The sequence below is a fragment of the Cydia splendana genome, chromosome Z (assembly GCF_910591565.1).
Source record: "Cydia splendana chromosome Z, ilCydSple1.2, whole genome shotgun sequence".
Classification (NCBI taxonomy): domain Eukaryota; kingdom Metazoa; phylum Arthropoda; class Insecta; order Lepidoptera; family Tortricidae; genus Cydia; species Cydia splendana.
The window spans coordinates 49,645,606-49,661,791 of record NC_085987.1 but is presented as its reverse complement, the minus strand read 5'-3'; the positions used below and the strand labels follow the sequence as shown (position 1 = coordinate 49,661,791).

At 39.0% G+C, this 16,186-nt stretch overlaps 2 protein-coding genes and 1 long non-coding RNA gene across 3 annotated transcripts in view; 2 read left to right on the top strand and 1 right to left on the bottom strand.

Moving 5' to 3' along the window:
• LOC134804062 (uncharacterized) overlaps window positions 1–16,186 on the bottom strand; it is a 211,024-nt gene that overhangs the window by 101,709 nt on the left and 93,129 nt on the right. Inside the window, exons 10-12 of the mRNA XM_063776958.1 lie at window positions 15,062–15,166; window positions 13,297–13,414; window positions 7,649–7,725 (exon numbers count right to left, since the gene is read on the bottom strand). Of these exons, the coding sequence (XP_063633028.1) occupies window positions 7,649–7,725; window positions 13,297–13,414; window positions 15,062–15,166 (300 nt within the window). The remainder of the gene's footprint in view (window positions 1–7,648; window positions 7,726–13,296; window positions 13,415–15,061; window positions 15,167–16,186) is intronic.
• The window catches only part of LOC134804169 (uncharacterized), a 150,746-nt gene that overhangs the window by 117,578 nt on the left and 16,982 nt on the right, over window positions 1–16,186 (top strand). The window lies entirely within an intron of this gene.
• On the top strand, window positions 884–4,708 carry LOC134804992 (uncharacterized). The gene is made up of 2 exons (XM_063778280.1): window positions 884–2,297; window positions 4,103–4,708. Exon 1 carries the CDS (start codon window positions 1,348–1,350, stop codon window positions 2,290–2,292), a length of 945 nt encoding a protein of 314 aa, XP_063634350.1. The 5' UTR covers window positions 884–1,347; the 3' UTR covers window positions 2,293–2,297; window positions 4,103–4,708.

The following is a 16,186-nucleotide window of genomic DNA, read 5'->3' as shown; positions in this document are numbered from 1 at the left end:
CACATACTTACAAAATATGGATAGGTACTACCTAACTGGATATATCTGTCACACAAAGTTAACTACTAATATTCCGAAAACCATTTTAAATTAATAAAACGTTTTGAGAAATACCATTTCTAAAATAATTATTTTGTGTTTTTTTCTTCATGTAAAATAAAAATCGATTGATTTATTCGCTTTCATTTTATTTTAAATAATGATTGCGAGAATTATACTTATTCGAATACAAAAAAATGTGTTCTTTTTCTTTAAAATTAGGAACAGATTTTTCTTGTTCTTATTAAAAACGAGCTTTTAATATTCCCCATAGAGGGCATAGAGTATAAAATCAACTTTTCACATCACCTATTCGGAAAAAGGCTTTTTCTTCCCCGCTAGGAGGGATCTAAGTGGCACTTTTCCTCCCTGCTAGGGGGGATAAAGTGGCACATTTCTGTTCTAGGACACTGTTTTTGTTATTTTTTGCATTTTTTTTAGCTTGAATAATATTTTAAAGCATAATAATTGGGTCAACACTAAGATTTTTTTATTTTCCTCATAGTTGATCTGAAAAGCAGTATGTGTCACACGGTATGAAAATTATTTCGTCTTGGGCGTTAACACTTGAATCCTTCATGACGCTCAGGATTCTACTTTAGAATCCCGAACGTACGTAGGATTCACGCCCTTGACGGAAATATAATATCATTTTGATCCCTTGTAACACAAACTACTATTATATTTCGTTCGTTTCATTCTTCAGATATAACATTTACCAGGTAGTCCTTTAAACCTACAGGCGACTTTTGCACTATATTAAGAGACAGTTATTTGACTATTGAACTGATTTTTTTTTTGTTCATTCATTCGTTCCCCTACCCTTCCCGTTCGTTCCACCATCATGGTTGCTCATTCTTTTTTCGTGCACGGCGACGAGCGCACGCGCCCTTTACCTCCTCGGCTACGACATTATTACCTACAAAAATGTCGAAGCGCACAGCTAAAGACAAGTTAAAATATTACCGTGAAAAAATTAAACGACTTGAAGATCATAAAAGACGATACAGGATCATTTATGATTCGTCTTCATCGGAAGATGAAGGTAAGTTGTTTGTTTTATTATTTAGTGTTAAGAAGTGATTAAAATGAGCCGACATAGGGATTGACTGCGAGTCTCTAACTATGATCATATAACTATCGGGGTTGACCGCGAGTCTCCAACGATGCAAATAAGCAGAACAATGCGCGCAATCTTCAGTAGATGCGCGTTACTCTGCGACACAATTTTTTTCTCAACCTACCCCCAAGAGAAAATATTTTCCATAAAATGTAATAATCACTTCTTTTTTTGTTTTAGATGTTGTAATGGAAAATCCAGATGGTTCCGTACCGGCTCATGATCCTATTATACAGGAACCACAGCAAAACATCGAAAATCCCGTACCGGAACATAATAGTGATGTCCCGATACCGGACCATAATAACGAGATTCCTGCACCTGAAAATCAGGCAGATTTACCCATGTCGTCAGCTCAACCCGAGCTTGACCCGGACATGCTGCTGGCTCTCGGGGAATCGACCGAGGATACCCCCGAGTATGGCGAAAAAATCCACGATAATTTATCGAAACTTTGGTTACCGTTACTCAAAAAAGGTATGACAAATGAAGCCAAAGATAAAATCCGAAAAGACTATTTGGTTCCCGACAACTGTCGATTGCTACAAGCACCAAAATTAAACGTGGAGATTTCAGCAGCCGTACCCGATATGGTCCGAAACCGAGACAAAAACCTAGCTGCAGCGCAGCAACAACTTGGCCACGGGATCGCTGCCGTCAATAAGGCCATGGATATTCTAATTAAATGTGTAGATTCCAACGGAATCGAAGCTATGAAACACCTCAGCAACGGCTGCCGTATTCTGTGTGACCTTCATGCGTCATCTACTCAAAGCCGCATAAAACTTATCACACCTAGTCTCGATAAGACGTTCTTGCAAGTTATTCAAGACACAGAACGTGATGATACCCTGTTTGGTAATAAATTGTCCGAGAAAATCAAGGCAGCGAAGACCATTGAAAAACAAGGTCTCCAAATCAAGAAAACGTCCCCAAAGAAACCCGCGCCTGCACAGCCGTCGACAAGTCGAGCGTCGTACTCGGGAAACTGGTCAGCGCCCCCTCGTTACGCGTCGAACAGGGGGGGGCGGAGAGGTGCTCGCAGGCAGACGAATTACACCCGTCGGACGTTTCCAGCTCCACAACCGGCCAAGACATCCCCTGCGACCAAGACACGTGCCCAGGCACCGTAACGCAGGTACATGCCGGCCGAATAAGTCATTTTTATAACTGTTGGCTAAAAATAACATCGAACGACATGGTTTTAGATTGGGTCAGATATGGCTACTCAATCCCATTTAACTCGGACGTAAAACAAACATTTGTTCCATCAAACACGCTCGAACAAAGTGAAGTAGCTGATATGAAATTGGCTATACAAAAGCTGTTAGACTTAGGAGCCATATCTGAGTGCCCTAAAGTCAAAAACCAATATATATCTAAGGTTTTTCTTGCCCCAAAACCTAACGGAGGAAAGCGTTTTATCCTAAATTTAAAAGGTCTCAATAAATTTATTGCTCCCTGTCATTTCAAGATGGAGGATTATCGCACGGCCTCAAAACTCATTCCTCAAAATGGTTTTTTAGCCACAATAGATTTGACAGAAGCATATTTGCTTATACCTATAAATATAAATGACAGAAAGTACTTGAGATTTCAATTTAATAATCTGACATACGAATTTACATCAATGCCGTATGGTTTATCTATAGCTCCTAGAGTATTCACAAAGATAATGAAAGAAGTGGTATCTAATTTGAGATCTCGAGGCTGTAAGTCTGTCATTTATTTGGACGATATTCTGTGCATAGGAGATACCTTTCAAGAATGTCTAAATAATGTTAAGGAAACCTTAAAGCTATTGCAATGTTTAGGATTTGTTATCAATTATGATAAGAGTTCCTTACATCCAGAACAAACTTGTAAATTTTTAGGGTTTAACTTTCACACCCAAAATTTGACCATTGCCTTACCCGATGATAAACGAAATAAAATTGCACAATTAGTTCGTAAATTCCTAGGGCTGCCTAAATGTACCATTCGAGACTTTTCACAACTCATCGGAGTTTTAGTGTCAGCCTGTCCCGCTGTTAAATAGGGTTGGGTTTATACGAAAACCTTAGAAAGGCTAAAATATCTCGAGTTATTAAAAAATAACAATTATTTTGACGCCAAAATGAAACCTTCTTGTTCCATATTGGACGATCTTAACTGGTGGTTAAACAATATTATGACATCAAATAATTACATGAGATATCCTAGTTTTCAACTCGAAATTTACAGTGACGCATCCAACTCCGGTTGGGGTGCGGTTTGCGGGAAAAATAAGATTAATGGCGTGTGGAAATCTTCGGAACGGGACTCTCATATAAATTATTTGGAATTGCTGGCTGTTTACCTTGGATTAAAGAGCTTTGCTAAAAATATGACTAACTGTGCAATTTTGTTGCGAGTTGATAACACGACCGCCATAAGTTATATAAACCGCATGGGGGGCATACAGTTTCCACACCTAAACGATTTGTCTCGTACAATTTGGCAATGGTGCGAGAAGCGAAATATATTGATCTTCGCATCATATATAAATACAAAAGAAAACATTGCGGATCCAGAGTCTAGAAAAATAGTTAACCCGGATACCGAATGGGAACTGTCAGACAGAGCGTTTGAGTCTATAGTACAACGGTTTGGTAAACCAACAATAGATTTATTCGCTTCTCGTTCCAATGCCAAATGCCAAGATTTCGTTTCATGGAAACCCGACCCAGATGCGATAGCGGTCGACGCATTTACGATTAACTGGGGTGAAAAATATTTCTACGCCTTTCCCCCTTTTTCGTTAATTTTAAAATGCCTTAGAAAGATCGTAGACGATCAAGCAAATGGAATCCTAGTGTTTCCTTATTGGCCATCGCAACCGTGGTTTCCCCTAATGCGGAGCCTCCTTAGTTCGGAGATAATGTTTCTCAACCCGAATAAAAACTTGCTTCATTCCCATTACAGGGACTGCCACCCCCTACACAAGGGGCTTACCCTGGGGGTCGCGAAGCTCTGCAACAGTCCTTCAGTCGAAGAGGCTCCCCACCAGAGGCTATAACACTGATGTTGGCATCACTCTCCGACAAAACAATACAGCAATACGAAGTTACATATAAGCTCTGGTGGCAATTTTGCACCGTTAATTCTATTGAAATTTTAAATCCCCCGAAATCGTCAATATTGTCTTTTTTAACAGAACAATTTAATAAAAATTGTGCATATGGCACACTGAATAGTCACCGTTCAGCCTTATCCTTGTTATTGGGAGACAACGTCGGTTCGGACGATTGCGTGAAACGCCTCCTCAAAGGTGCCTACAAACAAAGACCGAACGGTCCCAAGTATAACCATACATGGGACCCTCAGGTTGTTTTAAACCGTGTTTCTCACTGGTATCCCAATACAAGTATAAGCCTGGAAAAACTGTCGAAAAAATTAGTGACATTACTGGCCATATGCACAGCGCATAGGGTTCAAACATTAGCGCTTATAAAAATCGAAAATATTGTTATTTCCCCAAACGGTGTCAAAATTGGAATTACTGACATAATCAAAACATCAGCTGCCGGACGAGAACAACCCGTTCTCTTCCTCCCATATTTTAAAGATAACGTGTCTATATGCCCTGCTACAACTCTCAGAGATTATATTTTTGTAACAAAAAATAAGAGAGTTGATAGTATAGGAAATTTGGTATTGACATGCAAACCTCCACATAGGCCTGCAACTTCTCAGACCATCAGCAGATGGATTAAAAATGTTTTGTCGGAGAGTGGCATTGACATTACAGTGTTTAGCGCGCACAGTGCGCGCCACGCCGCCACGTCGGCCGCGAGCCGCGCCGGCGTCAGCGTCGACACTATCCGCCGCACCGCGGGCTGGACCGCGGCGTCTACGTCGTTTGCGCGGTTCTATAATAGGCCACTATCGGATGAAGGACTCTTTGCGAGATCTGTTTGCTTGCCGAGTACAAGTGACAATCCTTAGATAATAAGGTTATTGATCATAATTGGATGATTTATTAATATGAATAAATGTTAAAATTAGACTGACTAATAGGGTCACGTCAAAAAATTAAATAAAAATACGATTTTGTACCTATTTATAGTTTCATTCCACCTAAGCAAAACTTTAAGACTCTAAACATCTACCTGGTAAATGTTATATCTGAAGAATGAAACGAACGAAATATAATAGATGATCAAACGAACTTCTCGAGCGAAGTTCGATCACTATTATATGAGTCGTTTCATTCGAAGATATAATAACCCTCCCTACCCTAATATGACCCCAAATTTTAAAGTTTTGCATTTTCTCTAAAGATAATGAGCAACCATGATGGTGGAACGAACGGGAAGGGTAGGGGAACGAATGAATGAACAAAAAAAAATCAGTTCAATAGTCAAATAACTGTCTCTTAATATAGTGCAAAAGTCGCCTCTAGGTTTAAAGGACTACCTGGTAAATGTTATATCTTCGAATGAAACGACTCATATAATAGTGATCGAACTTCGCTCGAGAAGTTCGTTTGATCATCTATTGTTTTAAACCTTAATACAAACGACATAAAGTTCAACACTCGACGCTTATTTCTACATCAAGGACTCTCGGCTTTTATGACAACGTATTTGTTTGTTTTTTTAGGGTTCCGTACCCAAAGGGTAAAAACGGGACCCTATTACTAAGACTCCGCTGTCCGTCCGTCCGTCCGTCTGTCACCAGGCTGTATCTCATGAACCGTGATAGCTAGGCAGTTGAAATTTTCACAGATGATGTATTTCTGTTGCCGCTATAACAACAAATACTAAAAAGTACGGAACCCTCGGTTGGCGAGTCCGACTCGCACTTGTCCAGTTTTTTCGGGACTCGGGAGGCTAGCGACTTTCAATTGAATGACACTGTGACAAGGTAAGAAATGGGTCGGAAATTAATTGTTTGACTATACCTACTTACTTAAATATAATTATACATACATACCTACTTACTTAAATATAATTATACATACATACCTACTTACTTAAATATAATTATACATACATACCTACTTAGATGCATACATAGAAAGCATCCATCACTCGGGAAAACCTTACAGTAGGTACTGATCACACACAAATTCGAACCCAGGACCACTAGTAGATAGATAGATAGATGTACCTGTACTTACTACTCTTAGTTAATGTGTAATAAGTACAGTTACAGAACACTTCATTATGCGTGGTCCGACACGCCGATTATTAGGGTTCTGGCCGATTTTTAGGGTTCCGTACCTCAAAAGGAAAAAACGGAACCCTTATAGGATCACTCGTGTGTCACGCTGTCCGTCTGTCACAGCCTATTTTCTCCGAAACTACAGAACCAATTAAGTTGAAATTTGGTACACATATATAAGTCTGTGACCCGAAGATGGACATGTAACGTAAATAAATGAATTTTAAACATAGGGGGCACTTTTGGGGGGTAAATGAGACAGTTAAAAAACAAAGTTTTGCAAACTATATCGTGTTATACGTATATCAAATGAAAGAGCTCATTGTGAGAACCTCTGTACATATGTGGGTACATATATTACACATGGGTAGTAGTGGAAGTGTCTATTATGAGCCACTTAGAGCTTACGCAGTGAAAGAAACGTTTATTGTTTGAAAATATAACTCTTTGTCTATTTTTTGAGGTACAATCTATTTGGGGGTGGTGTGTATGTATAGGAATACCGTCAGTTTGAAAATTGTATGTCGAACATTTTTATAATTTTAATAACGCAGGAAAATAGTCTTAGGTAGATACTAGTAAGTACAATAATCATAAATCATACAAAACCGGCCACATGTGAGTCGGACTCGCGTTCCAAGGGTTTTCTTACATTACACAATTTTTAACAATGTATTTTAATATATTAATTCATGTATTTTAATATTTAATATAATAATTACTCATGTTTCACATACATTTTATGTGAAACATGAGTGAAATGTCTTTAAAAACCGGTAGAGGTCGGATCAAAAACTAAGTAATTTAAGTCCGACGTCACCCTTGTCTGCACATTTCCAATAGGTTTTTCTATCATCTATAGGTAAAGACCTATTTCGTGTAGTTTTCCAAAGGTCATTTTTTGCATATCTTCTTAAATTACTTCTAAACTTATAAAAAAAAATATTTGAGATTCTCACAATGAGCTCTTTCATTTGATATATAACACGTTATATATCTAAAAAACTTTGTTTTTTAAGTGCCTTATTTACCCCCCAAAAGTGCCTCTTATGTTTAAAATTCATTTATTTACGTTACAATCTTTGGGTCACAATCTTACATATGTACGTGTTACATACCAAATTGCAACTTAATTGGTTCAGTAGTTTCGGAGAAAATAGGCAGTGGCAGAACTGACAGGCGGACAGCCAGACGCACGCGTGATCCTATAAGGGTTCCGTCTTTTCCTTTTGAGGTACGGAACCCTAAAAAAGATGTGGCGTTGAAAGGTTAAGCGGGTATTACTGTAACTTGGCTACGTACCTGATCTATTTCTGAATTTAAACACTCTCGCAGCTGTTCGCCTTTATCGCATAAATTGTCATTAGGCTGATCGTTCACTGTAAATAAGCACAATATTGTCTTCGGTTACCGCGATAGTTACTAGAGATGCAACGGATAGTTGTTTGGCCGGATACCGGATATTTTGCCTGACCATCGGCCGAATATTCGGTATCCGGCCGCCGAATATTCGGTCGGTGGAACTATACCTACTTTTCGGTTTTTTAGGTGCGCATTGTGCAGGTTTCGTAGTGAATGTTCGCGCGGACTCATTTCTAGGTACGAAATGAGTGCGCGTGCAAGTGAGTGGAATGTTTAAATTGTTTTAAAATAATAAACTAGTACGATTATGACCGTGACTGTTCCTTCTGATTTTATATTTGTATACCAAACGGCAATAGTGAAACATAAGTAATGACTTTCAAAATCCATATAACATTACCATTGTATACCACATTGTATAAGATCTTTATTTAACCTATGTTTACAAATAAATAAATTTTGATTTTGATTTTGATTTTAAATTCAATTAGTTTACTCCCAAATCAAGCAAAGTTACTATCCGGTATCCGGCCGGATGTTCAAATAACAAGCGGCTGATCGGATACCGGATAATAACCGAATATCCGGTGCATCTCTAATAGTTAGGTACTCATGAAATAAAACTGTGTAAACGTAGTATATCACATATACTGATTGATTACATCTCGACGTTTTGAACCTTCTACAGCCGAGCGGTGGTCGTGGTCACGTGGTCAGCGAGAGACTGAGGAATAGTTATTTGTTTCACAAGGGGGAAAGTTGTTGTTTAATGCCGCTCGTGCTAATATTGATACACGACCAAGCGAAACAATCCTAAATCGAACCACGAGCGTAGCGAGGGGTGTGTAAAATGGAATCTTGAGCGTTGCGAGGGTTTCAAAGCATGAGGGTTAAACAAAATTTGCCCCCGAGTGAAACACAATTTTTGTCACCACACCAACCCGAAGAAAATATTAACTGTATGATATCAAACAAAAACAAACCAAGTCAAATCCAAATGAATCTTATTAAATATTTATCATTCATAATCATCATCTAAAAGTCGATTCAACCAGCATACACAAGAAAACAACTCAAAATTTGCATTTCATTACTTTGCCTCACATATGAATAAAATGCAACTTTGCTATCGGTTTTTGAACAATCAAGACAGCCTTTACCAGTTGGTGTGGTGAAAAAAAATATATATTCATCCGTCAAAATTAGTATGTTCAAAATTACCCACATACAAAAATTATGAACTTTAAATTTGAACGCTGGTTGTTCCTAATACAAGCAGTTGTTCCTAATACAAGCAGTTGTTCCTAATACATGCAGTTGTTCCTAATACAAGCAGTTGTTCCTAATACAAGCAGTTGTTCCTAATACAAGCAGTTGTTCCTAATACAAGCAGTTGTTCCTAATACAAGCAGTTGTTCCTAATACAAGCACGTAATAAGGGGAGTTACCGTTTAGGTAAAGGCTTTGTCGCAAAAATGGACGGCAAAGTCGATTTTGCCGTTTGAAAATAGGTCGCGAAGTACGGAGTTTATGGTCAACCAAAAACTAAAAAGTTATAAACATTGCAGTCTCGATATTGGGATTATTTACTACTATTTAGCTGTCTCAAATAGGTTGGCGTATTTTATACACTTCTATTTTAAAATTTTAAAAATAAATGATCATACAATATTTTTTGTACGTTTCCTCCTACGCCATGCTACCATCATCCGATGTCCAGACCTCCCCCCCCCCCCCTAATTTGAAATGACGTAATTTATGAATAACCCCTAATAAATACGTAAGAACGTTGCTACTGTAAAATATTTCTATAATATTTATATTTCTTGCATCATTTTTGAAAAAAGCACTATGACCCGGCTGGAAGGCTACTATTGCTGGCTTCGGATTCAATAAAACGGACTCCCAAGGTAGTCCGTTTAAAACGAATCCTCAGCCTGCAAGTAGCTACCTGCTTCCGAGCCTCGACAATAATGTGTACTACTTATAAAAGCAAAATGTCGGGCAAATGGTATGGTGAGTCAAACCTTATGCGAAACCCATAAAAACCCTTCATTTTATTATTTTAATCATTTTTAAGTGTACCTATTTATTGTTTTATTATTGTGTACGTAATTTTAATTATTTTAATTTAATATGGATCATCTGTTATCTGCAATAAAGAATTGAATATATGAATAAGGCATATCAGGCCAGTCCCTGGGATTAACACATTCGCTGCGTTACGGGAAGCATTTGGCCGTATTTGACTTTCCGCCGGTGCGGCAGCTATCTGCGCTTGTCTTACCCCCGGTGCGGCGGTGGTTTTTCTATGTTCTCGTGTGAGTAAGAAAAAGATAACTATACTCCCGATATTCTTACTTCAAGTATATTCTATTTCAAAAGAAAAAATGTACGGGAAGTATTTTTGCGTAACGCACTGAAAGGTATTTTTTTTTTATTTAGCGCGGCACGGGTTCTATTTGTCCGTACTTCATCACCCCGTACCGCACCGAAAGGCGGGTACGGAGACTACGGAGCGCTCAGATTGGTCATAGTGCTGTGCATTGTTCACGTTTGCGCGTCGATACTACATTTTATTAATGCGATAGGTCACTGTGGGCAAGTCCGTCTACAAGGCAAGTCCGTCAACACGTTATAACTTTTGAATTTGAAGGCGTATGCGACTTTGGAGTCCAGTTGATTAACCAGTTTTTCGCGCTAGTTCCGTCACTGTAAAACAGATGGCGCTGTGACAAACAACTTCAGAGCAATCCGCCTCAACAAGTCATTTCGTGTTTTGAACTCGAAGTCATAGTGCGACAGCCGTTTGAAAAAAAATTGTTAAAAATAGTTTCTGAAAAGATTGTGCATCAGAAAGTAACTACGTAGGTAGCATAAGAACCAGTTGTCTTTATTCTATTTTTAAAATATCAGAAATTAGCTTAGTTTTGTAATTATAAGTTCCACAATTTATCATATTAAAATTTGACTAAGTTGGAAAGTCCGTCTATTATGTTCAAGGCAAGTCCGTCATATGCCGGACTTTCGTTAAATCAGAGATTACCAACTGTTTTTGCGACTTTAATATTATAACGATTTGATAAGGTATCAAAAAATCCTCCTGACTTTGCGCATGATGTTACTTTATTAAATTTTCATCTCAGTAAATCAAAAGAAACGATTATAATTCATTTTAAAATTACTATTGATCTTTTATTTCGGAAATCAAAAAAATAATATATGTTTAATTATTTGCCAAAAAAGGTTTACCACCCCATTTTGGTAGTATATGCCGGATTTGCCTTTGTTTTAGAAAAATGGTGTTTATTTCGAATCTGAACCGTATATTAACAAGTTTAAAATACACTTTTCATGGTCTTGATCCGTTCTTTTTAGGAATTTAACTACGAACATATACGCACCCATAGATTGGCTGATATCATAACTAGACGGACTTCCCTTAAACTGCACGGGAAGTCCGTCTACTCGCCGAATTTTAAAAAATGCCATTGTTTTTGCTTAATTTGTGATTGAAATGATCTGTCACTAAGGCTAAACTATTAATTATTAAATTCTTCATCGTATGCGATTACAAGCAGTAACATAGGTGAATAATCAACGGAACTAGATCACTCCAAAGTCGAAAAAAAATAAAGTATGCCGGACTTCGCCACAGTGACATTCAAAACTATGACATCTATATAGAAAATTACCTACTCTAAACACAATAATTTACTGTAACGACAGTAATTTTTCCATTTTAAATTTATTCTAAGCTTAATAGCAATCGTTCGCAGACGTTTCGGCTTGTTAAAAATTAAAATTACTTACTCTAAAAGTCCGATCCCTTTTTATAATTATATGAGAATGAATAATATTTGTTTTGAACACGTACAGACACGATGACGATAATAAATATTTTGTCGATTATAAAAGTCGTTATCGATTCTTTAGTATCCCATCACTAGTGTTATATACGGCCTGTGCGGCAAGGGAAGTATATTCCCGTAAAATTAAGGGTCTTGGAAAATGCCTATATTTTTTGTAATTTTATACAGATCCGCGGGCGACGGCAGCTGTATATATGTCGTAGTCAGATCGTATAATCCGCCGTATTACATTACGGCTAGCCGTTATCACAAACAGGGGCGTTTTGAAATGCGGCGGTTCGACGATTAGCCGGATTGTCATTGCGATACGTTCTTCAATAAGGCGGCCAACGTTTAGCCGCATCGTACTACTATTTTAGATTGTAGAGTGACCAGTTCTTTCGGTCGCCTACGTAACCGGAGTTTGACAATGTTTGCAATTTAATTTATTTTTACCATGGTCCCACCGCACTACATGTGTTTCTTTTCCAAAACATTTCCTTCACAACTTAAATAGACGGAGCCCCGCAAGCGGGGCTCCTATTTCTGGGCGGTTTGCCCTTCGGGCATCTGAAGCTACCTAACGAACCTAACCTACTTACCTACCTACGCTTTTTTCCCCAAAGTGCAATGTTTTCACGGACGTCTCACTAAATCAATAGGTAGGTAGGTTAGGTTCGTTAGGTAGCTTCAGATGCCCGAAGGGCAAACCGCTCAGAAATAGGAGCCCCGCGAAGCGGGGCTCCGTCTAGTTAAGTTGCGAAAGAAATGTTTTTTGAAAAGAAACAGTCCGACGAACTCCAGATTTGATGGACACCCCAGCGTTTGTCAGGCAGCGCCACGGGTGTTAAAAATGGGAACTAAAAACTGTCAAAGCGGCGGCTAATGACTCGCTGTATTACATTACGGCTAGCCGTGTTGAAGAACGTATGACGCCGAATACATTCCGGCGGATTCTCATTCAGCCGCATTCAATCCGGCTAATCGTTAAACCGCCGCATTTCAAAACGCCCCTGTTTTTGAAAACGGCTAGCCGTAATGTAATACGGCGGATTATACGATCCGACTGCGACATATACACAAGGATATAGTCTATTAATTCGAATGACTTTTAGTTCAAATCGACAACATTCCAGGTCTGTAGGGACCTTTAAAGTCAGGACATGGTACGGGAAAATGTAGGTTGTGCCGCAAATTTGGCTTTCTCAATACGGGAAGTATATGACTCGTAAAGCACTGGCAGTAAGTTTGGGTTTTGCGCTGCCGCACCGAATGTGTTAAGTAAGGCGTGTATCAGGCCTATTAGCGCTATCTATAATCACCTATTAGGTACTTTGGATAATTCCACACATCATCATCAACTTCCTCTCGTTGTACCGGATTTTAGTACAGTTCATGGGAGCCTGTGGTCCGCTTGGCAAAGACTATAGTTTAATTTTCTGTGATATTTTTTCGGCTCAAACTATAATTTACTCTGTTAAACAAAAGCCTTTGTTTAACGGAATAAATTATGATTTGAGCAAGCACTTGCCAAAGCAACGATGTCGTTTAAAAGTAACTATCGTAATAGTATTCAAATTTATGTAAGAGCTTATTCAAAGAACAATCAGCCGCCTTACATGCATATTTGAGAATACGGTTAACTGGTAGAAAATGTCTCATGACATTAAATTCACCTTTTTTACAGTAAGTGTTTATTTTGTGCAATAAAGTATTTAAACAAATAAATATATTTACCACGGTTGCATGCTCCAGCGATATTGATCGCTTGATCTTGACTGAATAACCCCATGTCAATAGGAATCTTCATCCATTCTAGCATTTTCAATTCCACGTACCATCCGGAGTTTAAGAGCTGCAAAGTATAAGAAGCTAGAATCAATATTCCAATTAATTTACGACAGTATAGTAGGGGAGCCCAAGAGGGGATTGATATCTTGCTACCCGTAGAAACCTACCTTAACCACTTTTAACCGTGTATGTTGGTGGGGGGTCGGCGACAACTAAAAAGATCTTTTTGTTGATTTGGTTAGTTTGGTCCACAACTGATGCTATAATTGTTCTAATAATTAATCTGTCAATTATTTGTTCGCGTTTTCTTAATCTGACGGTTACAAGTTCGAAATCCGATTTTTACAATTATGGTCAGATCGTTGCCTAACTGCGTCCGTGCCCGAGGCTCCACAAGTGCCGAGAGCGTGAGTGATGGGTAGGTGTGCACCCGGTAGGTACAGCTCGCGAAGGTTTTTTAGAATAATATATTTTATTTAGGGCCTGTTTCACAATGTCCAAGTAAAGTATTGGATCTCCTCTTTTTCTTGCTTGGTCCCTCATTACTGAGAATTGTGACCACATGGTTTTGCAGTTCCTGTCATTTGTCTAAGTCATCAGTGTCGATCTCTCGTAGCCCGCGCTTGATCCATCAAGCTAGCTTGAGCACGCCTTCTGAACTTGGTCGGACCATCTAGTTGGTGGGGGGCCCTGCGGTCTTTCACCTTCCACTTTTCAGAGCACGACCATTTTCTTCAAACTTTCATCACCTCTACGCATAACATGGTCAAAGTAGTTTGATGCCAAGCTGTGACAGATTTGACGCAATTGTGCGCCGGGCCGTCTAGGGTATCCTAAGAATTTCGCCTCTAGCACCACATTTCGAATGCGTCTATCCTCTGTTTCTCTCTGGCAAGCACCTACTGTCCACGTTGCTGCTCCGTACATGGAAATCGGGAAGACCAAGGCTCTTACCAGGGTCCTTTATTATGGAAGCTGATGCACCCGCCATTGCATCTTTCGCCATAGCAATTCGGCGCTTAATCTCTGGGACACAACTTCCATCACTGTTAATTTGTCAGCCCAGAGCCCAGTGGTATATAAAGTTGGTCACTCTATCTATGCCTTGAATATCATGGGCATCTTGTAGCTTGCCTGCGCGATCTATCACCATTAGTTCGGTCTTCTGCCTGTTTACTGCCAGCCCTAGCTTGTTGCTTTCTAAAGTATTGGATAGCTAATTAACAAATAAATTAACTGCCAGATAAAACTTACTGCAAAACTTATCACTTTATCTACTAAGCTTATTTGAAGATTGTGAAACGCCAACGATGACTTTATTCGTCAGATAAGTGGCAAGTAGCTTATTCAGGACTTTAGTTAAATTACATTATCAAACAGGCCCTTAGCATTGTATTTTATTGGATATTTAGTAACAGAAGTCAAGACAGGTGCGACGACGAGCGAAGCGAGGAGGAACGTGTAAGGTTAACTGTGACCAAACAGCGCGCGCCAGAACCAACTTATTTTACACATTGCCGGTCGCGCAGCCGGTATTGTGTAGAATACTTACCTAGGCAAAGTATGAAATGAATAATATTTCATACATTAGGTACCCAAACGTTTGGTATTCTATACAGTTTGCCGGTAACATAATATACCATAATAAAGTGGCCATGCACTTTTGCAGCTGGGTGTAAATATCCGTCATAAAATGTACCATAAAACTTACGATTGCCATCTTCTCGAACATACACCACAATAAACAGGCAGGTTCGGTCTTGCGGCAATGAATAACCATCAAGTATAAACTTTCCAGTTCCAGTATAACTTGTCCCTTGAAATAACCGGGAAATAATTAGTAGAAAGGGGGCATGGGAAAAATTGTAAACGAGATATAATAGAAACCTATATAAGTACATAGACAATTCTAATCGCATCCAGCGCGGGAACGCTGCCTGCGTGTTGGGCACCCTCCCGAGGGCACCAAATTTTGATAGGTATTTTTAATTTTAGTTATTTTAATTGTAGTTAGTTTTAGTATTATATTCCTATTTATGTGTTTTAGATTTACATTTAGATATTTATTCTCATAATATGAAATTACATTATTAATTATGCTAGACTACATGAATTTATATTATGATCGTCATTCATATTTACATAATATTATTTAATAGATACAAATTAAAAATGTCTTAAAATAATTAATCTTATGTCAACAATTTTATCCATTCATGTCAAAACAAAATACGGGAATAACTAAGTACGAGTATCTCTTAAGCCGGATACTCATTAGCGAGCCGTAACCGTAACCGTTGCATGTATTGTAAACAAAAAACATAGTGTGTACGTGGTTCGCAAACCTGCTGCGATCGGTACGCGAGCGGCTCGCAGCGAGCCGACGTTTACAACGTACTCATTTCTGAACCCGTAACATTGCACGTAACTGTTACCAAAGACATAGTGTGTACGTGGCTCGCGAACCTGCAACGAACGCTATGCGAGCGGCTTGCAGCGAGCCGACATTTACAACGTACTCATTTCTGAACCCGTAACGTTGCACGTAACTGTAGCCGTTACTGTTACCAAAAACATAGTGTGTACGTTGCTCGCGAGCCTGCAACGAACGCTACACGAGCGACTCGCAGCGATCCGACAATTGTCGGTTTTTGCCGCGAACCAAAGGGCGCGCGCACTGCGCTCGTGGACGTCAAGATCAGTTGTTGCTAGCCGCTGCGAACCAGCTATATATCGAGTATTTCTTCGTCATGAGTGAATGGTCAGAAGATACGAGTAAATGTATTTAGCTGATAGACGCGTACAGGGAAAATAGTGTACTATGTAGTACTAAGTA